The 15,032-nt window shown below is 40.0% G+C and overlaps 1 protein-coding gene across 5 annotated transcripts in view; it reads right to left on the bottom strand.

Annotated features, from left to right (window-relative positions):
- The window catches only part of AP2B1 (adaptor related protein complex 2 subunit beta 1), a 123,253-nt gene that overhangs the window by 41,322 nt on the left and 66,899 nt on the right, over positions 1–15,032 (bottom strand). For 4 of the 5 annotated variants that reach the window (XM_082678211.1, XM_082678207.1, XM_082678209.1 and 1 more), the window contains 3 exons: positions 6,117–6,158; positions 5,121–5,267; positions 2,058–2,203 (listed from right to left, as the gene is read on the bottom strand). In XM_082678211.1, the coding sequence (XP_082534337.1) occupies positions 2,058–2,203; positions 5,121–5,267; positions 6,117–6,158 (335 nt within the window). The remainder of the gene's footprint in view (positions 1–2,057; positions 2,204–5,120; positions 5,268–6,116; positions 6,159–15,032) is intronic. The other variant, XM_082678210.1, reaches the window with a different exon arrangement.

Here is a 15,032-nt window from a genome sequence, read left to right as displayed (position 1 = left end):
TTTTGAGTAGACACATCACTCATTTTGGTATCAACGTTTATGGATCAGAAAACCCTTTTGCCCTTTTGATCTTGCTCTCATTATTTATCTATGTGGAAAAACATAAGGAATCTAAAAAAAAGGCTACTAGAACTAATAAGTAAGTTTAATGAAGTTTCAAGATACAAGTTCAATGTACAAAAATCAGTTGTATTTCTATATACTAGCAACACTCAAAAACTAAAATATGCTTCTTACTATAACATCAAAACTATAAGGCACTTAAATGTGACAAAAGATGTGCAAGATCTGTACACGAAAATTTATAAAACACTGCAGAGAGAAGTTAAGGATGACCTAGATAAATGGGGAGACATGCTATGCTAATGGATTAGAAGACTCAATATTGTTTGATGCCAATTCTTCCTCAAACTGATCTGCACATTCACTGCACTCTCAAGCAAAATTCCAGCAGGCAAAAGACCTAGGATTTCCAAAACAATTTTTGAAAAAGAACACACATAGTAGGAGGGTTTATACTATCTGACTTCAAGACTTACTACGGAAAAAAAGTTTACTTTGACTCTTACTTTACACATATTATCTCACCAAAAGTACCTCAAAGTGAATTCTAAAAGGTAAAGGTAGGAGCTAAATCTATTAACACTTCTATTAAAAACATTTTAAAAAAATTGTAACTGTGGGTCAGGCAAAGATTTGTTAAACAGAACACAAAAAGCAAAAGACATTAAAAGGAAAAAATTGTAAAGTAAACTTTATTTAAATAAAAAACTTGGGCTTCCCTGGTGGCGCAGTGGTTAAGAATCCTCCTGCCAATGCAGGGGACACAGGTTCAATCAATCCCTGGTCCAGGAAGATCCCACATGCTGCGGAGCAACTAAGCCCGTGAGCCACAACTACTGAGCCTGCGCTCTAGAGCCTGAGAGCCACAACTACTGAGCCACATGCCACAACTATTGAAGCCCGCGTGCCTAGAGCCCATGCTCCGCAACAAGAGAAGCCACTGCAATGAGAAGCCTGCACACCTCAACGAAGAGTAGTAGCCTCTGCTCACGGCAACTAGAGAAAGATGGCACGCAGCAACGAAGACCCCATGCAGCCAAAAAAAAAAAAAACAACAGTGTATATGTGTCAATTGCAATCTCCCTAAAAAAAATAAATAAATAAAACAAAAAATAAAAAACTTGTTCTTTGAAAAATACTGTTAAGAAAATAAGGCAAGCCACAGACTGGGAGAAAATATTTGCAAGACATATCTGACAAAGGACTTGTATCCAGAATATATAAAAAACTTTATTACTTGATAATAAGACAATTAAAAAGAAAAAGGAACAATTTGAGCAGATACTTCACCAAAGAAGATATAAGAATGGTCAATAAGATTATGAAAAGAATGCTCAATATCACTAGTCATTAGGGAAATTCAAGTTAAAATGAGATACTACTATACATGTATAAGCATGGCTGGCATTGGTAAGAGTATGGAACAGCTGGAACATTCACACTTATTACCATATGACCCAGCAATACCACTGCTAGGTATTTATCCAGGAAAAATGAAAACATATATCCACACAAAGACCTGTACATGAATATTCACAGGAGCTTTAGTCAAAAAAGATAAAACTGGAAACAATCCCCAGTTCCACCAACTGGTGAAAGTGTAAACAAATCACGGTATAAGCATCGACGGAGTCCTACTCAGTAAAACAGAACAGACTGCTGAAACGTCTCAAAGCGTTATGCTAAGTGAAAGAAACCAAATGCAAAAGACTCCATACTACGTGATTTCATTTACGAAACATTATAGAAAAGGTATGATTATAATGGCAAAGACAGTTTTCTTATTCCATATGGATGAGTTTTCCCAGCAAAATTCCCTAGAGCCTCCAGTGTTGAAGCTGACCACTGAACAGATGTGCAACAGCCTCCACTCACTCTACATCAAACATCTGCCAACACAAGAGTTTTTACCCACTGCTAAATAGAACACTCTCTTGTTGGACACAAAGTACACTGCTGTCTCAGGATCGAGCTGGGGAACTCAGATTTCTTACCTATTCTTGTTAAACTGAATTGCAAAGTCTGTCATGTGCTGCAAAGCTTTGTTGGTGAAGTTCATTTCCATATAGATGTGCCCTTGGCGGTGAGTAAATGTTCCCGAAATCTCCAGGCCCTTAGCCTTTACTGCAGGCAGCCAGACCTGAAACACAGTATAAAGCCCAATGAAACCAGACAGGACGCTTCTGAATAAAGATGAAATTAAGATTTCACTTCCTTAGGCAACTAAGGTGATTTTTATACCATAAATACCAAGCCAAATGCAAAAGGCCCTGGATAAAGTCATATTTGCTGAATTTTGAGATCATTCTCAACTATTTAAGAACCAAAAAGAACCCACCAAAAATCAAAAAAACAAACAAAAAAACCCCAAGCAAACAAAACAAAAACCCAACCCAAAACCAAAGCCAAAAACAAACAAACAAAGAAAAACAAACCCCAAAATAGTCTATGGGTAACCATGGCGAAAGGAGAAATTCCAATGAGCATAACATGGGGTTTCTTTGGTTAGTAGCTTTGGTAAAAGGCTTAAAAGGGCAAAAAACTGATCTAATGAAAATCGCATGTTTACAATATTTGAAGACTTTTAAAAATCATTACCAAATTCCTTATCAGTAATCTGTTAAGGGCAAGGACCATGTCTTATGTATATTTTTAACTCTCATTATAGTCTCTGGGAAATAGTAAGTATTCAGATGTCGTTTAAGTAATCTGAATGCCTATTTTCTCTATATAATTCATTCGTGACCCACCTCTGGCCCCAGAATCTGTGATACTCCTGGAGTGTACCAGTTTACATATATATATATATATAAACCAACAGGAATTCATGAACTGTCCTGACTAAAGACAGAATACCCATTAGTCAGTGGGTGGCTAGTAAACATGAGAATATACTCAACCACATTACAGGAAAAAAAGGAAAAAGAAAAGAAGAAAATGACACTATTTAATAGTACAAGATACTATTTTTCATCAGAGGGTCAAAAATTCAAAAAGTCAGTAATACTCAGTGAAGGAGAATATAAGGAATCTGGCAATATTACATTCTGCTTTGGAGAACACAATTTGATGTCACCTTTTTGGAGGGTAAGCTGATAATGTCTTATTTTAAAAAAATAATTTATTGTTTTATTTTTGTCTGCGTTGGGTCTTAGTTGCAGCACACAGGAACTTCGTTGCGACAAGCAGGATCTTTTTGTTGCTGCACAGGCTCTTCGCTGTGGCACGTGGGCTTCTGTCTAGTTGTGGTGTGTTGATCTCTCTCTCGTTGTGGAGCACAGGCTCCAGAGCGCATGGGCTCTGTAGTTTGTGGCACATGGGCTCTCTAGTTGAGGTGCGCGGGCTCAGTAGTTGTTGCATGCAGGCTCAGTAGCTGTGGTGCGTGGGATTAGCTGCCCGGTGGCATATGGGATCTTAGTTCCCCAACCAAGGATCGAACCTACGACCCATGCATTGGAAGGCGAATTCTTTACCACTGGACCACCGGGGAAGTCCCTGTAATGTCTTTTTCTTTTTTGCGGTACGAGGGCCTCTCACTGCTGTGGCCTCTCCCACTGCGGAGCACAGGCTCCGGACATGCAGGCTCAGAGGCCATGGCTCACGGGCCTAGCGGCTCCACGGCATGTGGGATCCCCCCGGACCGGGGCACGAACCCGTGTCCCCTGCATCGGCAGGCGGACTCTCAACCACTGCTCCACCAGGGAAGCCCCTGTAATGTCTATTTTTAATGCTTAAATGATCAAGCACATTCCAAGTTTATCCTATAGATATGCTTACAAAAATATACCATGATACACATAAACAAGAATGTTCATGGTAACATCATAATAACAAAAAAGGGGGTGGGGATAGGACTAGATGAATAACCTAAATGTCCATCACCAGGAGAAAGATTAAATACGTTGTGGCACACATCAATAAAGTGGATACAGCCATTCAAAAGACTGTGGTAGAGAAAAAACAAGGTGCAAAACAGTATATCCCACTGACAGTATTTAAAGGATACAAACATACAGGTATATGCATGATCTTTCTTTCTTCTGAGAGGACACAGAAAAAGTTAATAGTGACTATTTATGGGGAAGTGGGGACAGAGGGAAACTTAATTTTCCACCTGATCTTTCTACATTATTTAAATTTGTCATTTCTAGGTATTACTGTAATGTTAGTAAACAAGTACGTTGCATAATCTCTTAATCAATTAAAAGTGTGTGGGGATAATATCCAATGCAGTAACCTTACAACAAAGCTACTAAGCTGTGCCAAAACACTATAGCTCAGTTTTGAATCACATTTCTGGTTACTCTACGTAATGGGTGTGTACACAAAGACAAGACTCCTGGGATGGACAACTGGTTTACTATCTGCATTAGAGATCCCCCACACTGAGCTGGTTGAGCAGGCAGAGAATTCAGAAAGCAACCAGGCATGCTGCCCCTCAGAAAGGCAAAATTAAAAGAAACCTAGCTTAGCCTGGAAGGCACTATTCCCAAGGGCCGAAATATGCTTCATTGACAGGAAGTTTCCCCTTCCCCTTTTGAATTTTAATCTGAGCATGACATCAAGTGAGGCTGAGACTAGAGGGACACCAATGACACTAACCTAAATCAAAACTCTAAAAAGGTGTAGTAAAATGCATGGAAACCAAATCTGAGCAATGGCACTCTAGAATCCATATGCAGTACCAATGGAAAAAGGAGTGGAAAGAATGCAAAGTAAAATGTTACTTCTCTATTATGTCTTCCTCCTCCTGCTGTTGCTCTGTATATCACATCTACACTAGACTGACTCCAGTGTTGACAAGCTAGGCAATATTTCTAAACTAGAGAACAAATACTAAATGCTTAGTATTTCCAATTTTAAGTCTAATTATACAAATGGTTAATAAGGATGCTATGGTGCTTCTTATTGCTAGGTGTAAGGCCGCCTTTCATCCTCCTCGTAAATCCTCTAGAGAAAGAGCCCCAACCTTGGATTTATTATCAGTGAGAGTAACACAAATGTCAGATGCTAAATAATTCAGGTCCTGTCCACTAAGAAAGTGTTGTTTTACTTACAGCCTTAGGAGCCACATATCCACCAGGTGCCATGCCTATCCCCGTGGAGAGTTCAAATAGGTCATTCAGACCACTGCTGACCACAGCAGGAGTAGGTGAAGGAGCAAAGGTTGCAGGCACTGATGATGGGATGAAGGACTGTCCCACCTGCAGGGAATAAAAGGGAAGGGGAGCAGGGAGATCAGGAAGAATTCATTAATAGTCCTTAAAATGTTGCTATATATTTTAATAGTATTGATAAATCAATAAGAACACACCATAATTCCAATATTCTTAGGCGTTTAATTCGTATATTCTTTGTCCTTCAAATCATCATGGTTATTTTTCATCATTGAAAAGATACACACACTCTTTAGAAGTTCTATCAAGAGAGTCATCAGTAGGATCAGGAACACAGTGATCCAAAGTTTTTTATGTTTGTTTCCAATTTTAGCTTCCATGATTCTGTGCAAAAGGCCTACAGGTACCCTAATGAAGGGGGAATCTGTTTCTATAGGAAGAAGGAGAAGCATCCAACTTAGACAGCAGTTCCATTTCCACTTGGGCCCAGGCAAGTCTTATTTCCGCATTTAGGCATAAATATCTAGTAGGAAACTCTCCTGGGGGAGATGGATACTCACACCCCCCTAACTCACGTACGAGGAGAGTCTCACTCTGAGTCCAGCTGACGCTCAAGCTCTTTCTAGACGACAGAAAAGAGTATTCTCTCGTCAAGATGGGAGGTTCCATTTCCTTTAGCCCTTTAATGTCAGGAAGACAAAGAACTCTGTAGACACCAGAGCGCCAATCCCTAAAGAGACCCCTACACCACATGTGGTGTATGGTCCCAAAGAATCCAAGTAACCCTATGCTACTTTCTACTCTTCATACACTGCTACAGAGGTTCTGGTGTACAGGGCTAGATAGCAGCAGTGGCTGGTCTGAGAACGTGTGCATAGGAAAGGCATCAAACAGGGGGCAGTGCATCCCACGGTGAAAAAAACCGATGGCACTTACTGCCGGACTTCCTCCAATGCCCCCGCCAAGGTCACTGCCAAGCTGAAAGAGAGAAAGGAGAGAGAGGAGAGAAAGGTAGAGTTCATTTAGCTAAGTACTAGATGCCCATACAGAATCTGTAAATTGCTCTACCAAGTTGCGGGGAATACATGCTATTCAACTTGACTCCCAAAGCCTAAAGAAATTCTAGATTGCAAAGAAATATAACCTAGGGGAACTGAGTAGGGGAAGTGATGGTGTGTGGGAGTTTTGAGAAAACGTGGAAAGAAGACGGAGCTGGGACATCTCAGGGATGTTTCAGATCCAATCTTTCCACTGGGGTACATAGGCACAAACCCAAACAGGATTTAAAGAGTTTACATATTCCAAGAAGCTATATCTCTAAGTCGTAATGTCCTGAATATGTTTTATTTTTTCTTTAAAAGGAAATTTAAGGGGGGGAAAAAAAAGAAAAACTAAAATATGTTTTGAACTACAAAACTTGCCGCCCCACTGAGTAAGTGGGAACCAAACCAGTAATGAGCTGCAATTTCAAGCTTCAAAAATTATAGCTTGAACAAGAGCGATTTTTAGAGTTTAGAACTCTCCTAAGAAAGCAAACGGCTGGGTTAGGAAGATATCCTATCTGGGCAGGAAATGCGAAGGCATGCAATTCCTCAAATCTCTCCCACAGTCAACACAGCTACGCAGAAATGCTGTGATTTATCTGGAGTAGATCATTTAAAAGGATGCTAACTATTGGAGAATTAGACTAATGCAATTAGCTAGGTGACAGGAAAATAATTCCACATGGTCTTACTTCTGCCTCTTTTTCCCGTCAGGGCTCTGATATAATTCACCCTGAATTCCAGGACAAAAGCATTAAAGAAGAACTGAAGCTGAAAATAGCTAGCATGAAGAAACATAAAACACACATATCCACAACTAATGGTACTGTTCAGAAAGCAAACAATACGCTTTTGTGCTACGATTCTATACTGCTACTTCCCTAGTTCTCACTGTGCATCTAACATTCCCCTCTGAATCACCAAATGCCTTGTATGCTTTACAAAACACTGTTTCCTTTATTGTCTGTCATTTAGTGGTAGAAACTTGGAGAGCTCTAGGCTGTGGTTGTGTTAAAAACAACAACAACAACAACTGTATTTGTCTTCAGGATTTGAGAGAGGGGATTTATTACCTTCTCAATGGACAGATAAATAAAACTGGGTTGCCAAAATCTCAAAAATAATATATATACTGAAAAATAATGGGACTTATTTCCACCACGACAGAACAAAAACTCCAGGCGTTTCATAACTGGCATAAATAAGCATGTTCTGCACTAAGCTACAGAACACTCCAAACCTCAAAGAACCAACATTTGCAAAGTCTGGTTCCTGAAGACTATTTACTGGTTGGACGTGGGGCGAGAAATCACAGGCATACAGATAAAAAGGTCATCACAACCAAGAATTCGAGTAACTGGAAAAGAATGACAGCAAACAGAAAAGATATTACACACCTACCTTCTCCCTGTTTCTAGAATAACACACATCCATAGCATGACATCTGAAAAGCATGAGATTCCTTTTATTCAAACACACACTCACATCTGCTGGACATAAGGTACTATGGGGACTATAAAGATGCCGGGCAATGAGGGGAAAACAATAGATGAACAAGATCCAGGCTTTGCAAACTGGCAAAAAAACAAAACACGAATGCAAAAACCATACAGAATATACTAAAGCAAAAAAAGAAAGTTCTGAATAGAAGAGCCTCCTTTTGGCTGAAGGATAATGAAAAGAAGCTTCAAAGACATGGTAGTGTGAAATTATAGAATGCAAAAATGGGGGAGGTTATTTCTCAAATAGCCTGAACAAAGGTTAAGAAGTAGGAATAAAAGCATGATCAAGAAGGATGAGTAGGGACTTCCCTGGTGGTCCAGTGGCTAGGACTCCATGCTCCCAATGCAGGGGATCCAGGTTCGATCCCTGGTCAGGGACTAGATCCCGCATGCTGCAACTAAGAGTTTGCATGCCGCAACTAAAGATCTCGCACACCACAACTAAAAGATTCCCTCATGCCGCAACGAAGATCCCACATGCCGCAACGAAGATCCCGCATGCGGCAATGAAGATCCTGTGTAGCCAAATAAATAAATAAATAAATACTTTTTTTAAAAAAAAAAGGAAGAAGGAGTAGTAGCCTAATTAGACTGGAGCACAGGGTAGATATGTGTTAAAAAAAAAAAAGTCAAAGAAAATAAGTTTGCAAAGGCAAACTGATTATGGTTAAGTCTTTAGTTTTCAATTCCTCCATCACAAAAACCTGGAGGTTTCTTAGAGTAAGATTCAATCTTTCTAAGATTACTAATAACTACTTCAATTGTGTTCTATTAACTATGGTTTTCAACCTTAGACACACAATGGAATAAACCACCTGCGTGTGTATAACTGTGGGGAGGAGGGGGATTTTTAGAAGTACTGATGCCCGAGTCTCAATCCCAGCCATGGTGATTTAATTGTTCTGAGTTGTAGCCTGGACATCAGAATTTTAAAAAGCTGCCCTAGTGATTCTAATGTACAGACAAGGTTGAAAATCACTGCCTTAGAGAATTAACTATGATCTGGAATCAGACAAGAATATATGCTCAGGAATTACTTTGGCACTAACTCCTGAATTGAAAAGGAAGCTAGAACTTAAGAAGAAAGAAAACCCCATTTATTTATTTTTAATAAATAAATAAATAAATTTTTGGCTGCGTTGGGTCTTCCTTGTGGTGCGCAGGCTTCTCATTGTGGTGGCTCCTCTTGTTATGGAGCACGGGCTCTAGGCACACGGGCTCTAGACACACGGGCTTCAGTAGTTGTGGCTCACGGGCTCTAGAGCCCAGGCTCAGTAGTTGTGGTACATGGGCTTAGTTGCTCTGCGGTATGTGGGATCTTCCCGGGCCAGGGCGCGAACCTGTGTCCCCTGCATTGGCAGGAGGATTCTTAACCACTGTGCCACCAGGGAAGTCCAAGAAAAACCCTTTCTAAGGAAGGGTATGATGCAGAATGTCTCACTTGTCCTGATGCTGGTTTTGATTTAGTTTTATGACTTTCTGATGGGCTTACACATCCTCCCCCCAGCCACTCTCCTCCCTTCTGGCCTATGTCACAACTGAAGCTTGAAAGAGATGGAATTCTTTATGGGCTTTGTTGGCACTCGACGGCAAGAAAGAAAAAACACACTGGAAGAGAAATGACAGTATTATCAAATATGCTACATTCAATAAAAGGCATTGAGAAAAGGCACTCACTAGTGGTGTTATTTCCAAAGGAAATAAAGCCCATTTATAGCCCTTATTTTCTTAGATTTCATTCTTATTATACATGAGTATTATATGAATATTATCTTAGCTGGACAGGATCTAAATGTACTCCCACCCCCTCCCCCCCACCATGCTGCTTGTCAATTTTATTCAAAAACATGTAAGAGAAACTAAAAAGTAATTCTGATACTCCTTTGTTTATGTTCAGCTTATCAAATACAACTCAGCTGCAACCCACAATCAAGAACTCTTGATCTTACAGAGACAGAATCCAAAGGGTGTTAGAGACATGCAGCCAGAAATATAAAGGTTCACATAACTGTGCTATGTCCAGAGAGCAAAAGGAAGGACAATTTCAATATGTTTTCTAACTAGCAGAACTATAGCTTACTCAGACTTTATTCAGCATCTTTCCTTTTGACTGAAAAGTTTCTAAGGGAGGTTATCATCTTCCTCTCTGAAAATATGACACAGGTGACAGCACAGTGTTGGGCAAGAGTAACTAACAGGGAGATGTTAGCAAGGATGGGAGCCAATTCCCCAGTAAGGGCCTCTCCTATCTACAGGGACAAGCAGGATGATGCAGATATTAATCGAGGAGGGGGCGGGGAAGGCAAGAAAGCTTAACAGAACACAGTAATGTCGTTGTCATGTTGGCCTGAACTAGCCACTAACCATTTCAGTTCAGTTGCTGATATCATCTGGAGTCAGACAAGATTCATCTGTTCGGTAATACTTACTAATCAGGTAGGGTACAAAATCAGTCAAACTGGACTAGTAAAATTTCAGTGATATCTATTATCCAGTAAGCTGGGAGAGGTGAGTGAAAAGTGCCAGAGGCATAAGGCATGGCTTTAATCTCAATCTTAGGTGTCAAAATACTGTGTACGTTTTAAGTGTCTTTTGGAGCTGTCCATTTCCCGTTAATCCCAGGACTGCCTTAATGAGGCCGCTATTTTCTCCACGAAGGAAATAATGTCAACTACAGACCAACTAAATCAGGATATAGGAAGATGAAGGAGAGGTGCCAATTTCAGGAAAAGAACACTTCAAATGCTGAAAACTGAGCAGAATTTTCCTACAGGTCCATAGCTGATACCCAAGTCTAAAATTTCTGCTAGTGGTCAAGATTCCCCAGCCCCCAATCTAAATCACATTAAACGGCACTAAGAATAACATTAACATTTCGCTACTGCCACACAGAGTGGGTGCTTTATCATGCCTGAAGAAGTGCTGAAATAGGTTCAGTTCATGTGGAACTAGGGAGATGTGTCGCTGCACTGTTCATTCAGTAATTGGATGGAAAGTAGTGATTTCATGGTGACTTATTTTATGGGCTAAGGGAATTTCAGCACGGTTGCATGAGCTCTGCTGCAGAACCAGGTTGAGTCAAAAGTTTGAGAGCTGAGTCTGCATACCAAAAGGAAATACCTTCATCCAATGGCAACATGCTACAAAAGCAGAAGTACAGAGAAAGAACTCAAGACTGAGGTTCTGTAAGGGACCAAGTCTGCCTGACTCCAAGAAAAGGAAAAGCCTTGACATGGCCACCAAGCAGACCGAAAACAAAACAAGAACAACAACAACAAAAAACCCTACATGGGATTTCCCTGGTGGTGCAGTGGTTAAGAACCCGCCTGCCAATGCAGGGGACATGGGTTCAATCCCTGGTCCGGGAAGATCCCACATGCCACGGAGCAACTAAGCGCGTGTGCCACAACTACTGAGCCTGCGCTCTACAGCCCGCGAGCTACAACTACTGAGCCCAAGTGCCACAACTACTGAAGCCCGCACGCCTGGAGCCCGTGCTCCGCAACAAGAGAAGCCACCGCAGTGAAAAGCCCGTGTAGCACAACGAAGAGCAGCCCCCACTCGCCACAACTAGAGAAAGTCCCTGCGCAGCAACAAAGACCCAATGCAGCCAAAAATAAATAAACAAATAAAAATAAAATTAAATGCAAAAACCCAACCCCCCCACAAATGTTCACAATCACTGCTCTGGGTTAGCTAGCCCCTTTGAGGTCCATCTGACCAGTCTAAAATATACCTGTCTGCTTCTGAAACTGGAGCTGAGTATCTGAAGACATTCTCTTAATTAGAGGTGTAGATCTTAAGCTCACACATTTCTTTGCTCCTGTCTAGAATTATCACCTCCTTTATTTGACACTTTCCAGAACTGATTTAATTGAAGGGAGTCAGGTCATATAGCTCTGCTAGTTAGGAGTCAAAACAGAATGATGTAAAAATAGTACATAATGATTCCGATCACAAACAAAACTTATACCAAAATCCTACTGGTGTCAGAAACATCAGTCTGTGTTTTTCCTATTAGCTTTTAGATTTTAGAAGGCACACACTATCTTCTAGGTAAAAGTATGGTTTTCCAACTGCTGGGCTACAAATTTTAATTTAATCTTCAAAAAGCTATTTAGAAAAGCACCATAAAATATAACTAATCAAATTGGTGAAAAGAATAGGTAACCATGCAAAAGCTATTAGACAAACTCATGGTGAGAATAGACTTCATGTGGAATAGCATAAATGAGTTGAGATCATACAAAATCATCAGAAGACTCCTTAACTTGAAGGGAAAAAAGTCTTACATCAACGGAAAAATAGGGAGATATAATAGATTACTTCCTGAGATGGGACAGGGAATAGAATGTGACAGAAAGTCCTTAGAATGGCCACTGTTGGTCTCTTAGGTCAGATATAACTCAATGTTCAAGGCAGTAAAAATCCACAGGAGAAGCTCTGCATCCTGTCTCATTTTCCTTTGCAGTAATTACTACCTATGTACTTGTTTGTCATTCGTCTCCCCTCACTAGAATGTATGTTTGTAAGGACTCACCACAACTATATTCCCAGTACATAGAATAGAGCCTGACAAGGAATAAGCACTCAAATATTTACTGAGTGAATGCATTTCCATATAAGCACCATTATGGCAGTATTATTTCTTGGGGAGACAATTTGGAAATGAATCATTTTATTGGTGAAAATTATCACAAAATGGACAGAAGGCTGACAAAACTGTTTTCCCAACTGACTTAGAGCACCATATCTGCATCAACACTGCCAACACATATGAATACAACCAATTAGGGGAAAAAGTGACCCCACCCCAAGGCCAAAGATCTTTCTAGAAAGGAAATGTATTGTCTGAGTGGTTTTGATTGCCAGTTTTCAGCACAAGAATGTCCTGTGCATCATTTATTTGCCTTGAAAGTACTTGCTTTATATCACAATTCACCACCACATAGATGGGAACACAGGATTTTGTGGCTCTACCTGAAAGCAATCTTATTCCTTTTGCTGCGAGACAGATGTGTAAACTTATCCAATCCCTCTCCTCATTAATGAATAAAATTCTAAAGTCTTTCTCAAACTTTCAAGTGCCTCCTAATGATAAGCTAGCCCAAACTCACACACAGGGCATCTGGGAGGTATAGCATGGAGAGGCCTAGGGCAAACAAGCCTTGTGTTTTATCTTAAACATTCATGCAATTTTACATTCTAAGCTGTAATACAGTGTGTTTACATTCCTTACCATCAAGTAAGACTGACACTGCAAGATGATGAACCAGGTTTATCCTGCAGCTTCAAATGCACCCTGTACTCTGCTGTGTACTCCAGAGACTGTGTACCCTAGTCTGAGAAGGACCAAAGTTAAGTGAGACTGAATTCTATTCTGGAAAATGACAATAACAAAAAAACTGGAGGAATCACAGGACAGTGGAAAAGTGCGTATAAACTTTAAAGTTTTGAAGAAGTCTGGGTTCAAAATCCTGACTCTGAGTCTTACTTGCTATGCAACCTTCAGTTTTTTTGTAAAATGGGACCCAATGCCAATTACCTTGCAGACTTATTTTGAGGATTAGGAATTATAAAAGTTCTAGCACAGAGACTGGCACAGAAATAGGCACTCAGTATTTGGTAATTATACCCAACACTGCCTGAGGCCAGCCTTCACTAAATCTATGCATTGATAAAAAAGACAGTGGTTACAAGAGCCACTGAAGAATTTACCAGGCAAAATTAGGCTACAACTTACAAAACTGTCTTCACAAGACTACCAACTCTAAAAGTTAAGCTCTTAAATCACAGCAACTCTTTTCCAGAGGAAGAGATATGAAGATGCAAAACTAGTATGTACAATGGATTTCCCACGGGCTAAAAAAACCCTCAAAATCATTACTACAATAGTTCATGAGCTGAAATATCTGGAAGGTAAAAACCTGTAAGAAACAGGGTAGGAGGTTCTGAAAAACATACACTGGAGTCAGGAGAAGGCAGTTTCTCCTCTCTTCTACTCCATCCTAGCTGGGCACACTGAAGCACATATCTCTGGCAGGAAACCCTTCGTCAGCACACAGAAAGGGCACTCTGGATAATGCTTCCTTTCTATTCTTGATGCACAATAGCACCATTTTTCTAAATAGAATAATGCACAGCACCTTGGATAAACAGAAGGCCGTAATTTAGCCAAGGCCTGACAGTCTGTTGACAGTCTGAAAGTAATGGCAACAAATAACTGAGATTCAATTATTACTCTAGCGATCCTCAGCGATGTCAGACTCATTAGCAGATGGTATATCTTTATAACATGTATGCAAGATTTACATACTGGCTGCCAGGTCACCTCTCACACTACACCAAACCAGAAGGATCTGCACCACCGTCAGAAATGTCACACTACCCAAGATGAGCAGTTTCTTAGATTTGGTAGCAGGGGCGTAAAAAGACACCTGTACTGCTTCTAAAACAAAGAAACAAAAACCCCAATAACATTTAAATAGTATACTATATTGCTCTATACACAGATCAGAGTTTCATTACCTGAATTCATTCCACATCAAGGTGACAGTTAAGTTTACACTAACAGGAGAAGGAAACTATCTACATTTAGGCAAAAGAGAATACACTAAAGGGCAAGCAAAAACTAAGGAGGAAAGTGAAGAGTATGTAGGAAATCCATTTTGATTTGAGTTTTGTGATGAAGAAGCATCATTTTTACAAATCTGAAGGTCTGCCTACATCAGTGATTTTCAAAGGTACTTGTCTCCAAAAACAAACAAAAAACCAAACAACGAAAAACACCATCTAAGAGTCACCTGGGAATGGTGTGCACGTGTGTGTGTGTGTTTTACATCATAGCAATATACCTACTTCACTCTCTTTGGTTCAAGAATCACAGTTGTTATATATGAGTCACGATTATTGATGGAAGAAGGCTGGAGCCTTCAGGTAGCTTGTGACAAATAATAATAATGAATAAATAAATTGATAAGTATTTCCTGAATGACAGTTCTAGAAAAGTCACAGTTCACTAAATCTCAAAACTTCACAAGTGCAATGATGAAAGAGGGCAAACAAGATCTAATGGGAGGGTCACCAGGATGTGAAAATGGAAGAGTAATATTATCCTCTAGTGAATATCAAGTTTTAAAACAGAGGAACAGAAAATGGGTAGATAATCCAAAATACAAGACAATTTTCAGTCTCCAATTATGGAACATGAACAAGGGTGAGAAGAACCCTGGGAATGAGCAACTAAATCTAAATCGGTCAAATTCAACTCTTGGTCAATTTTTGGTAGGCTGGATCACCTAACAGCA

This window comes from Grampus griseus (assembly GCF_964374135.1).
Source record: "Grampus griseus genome assembly, chromosome: 20".
Taxonomy (NCBI): Eukaryota; Metazoa; Chordata; class Mammalia; order Artiodactyla; family Delphinidae; genus Grampus; species Grampus griseus.
This window is presented reverse-complemented; position numbering and strand designations above follow the sequence as displayed.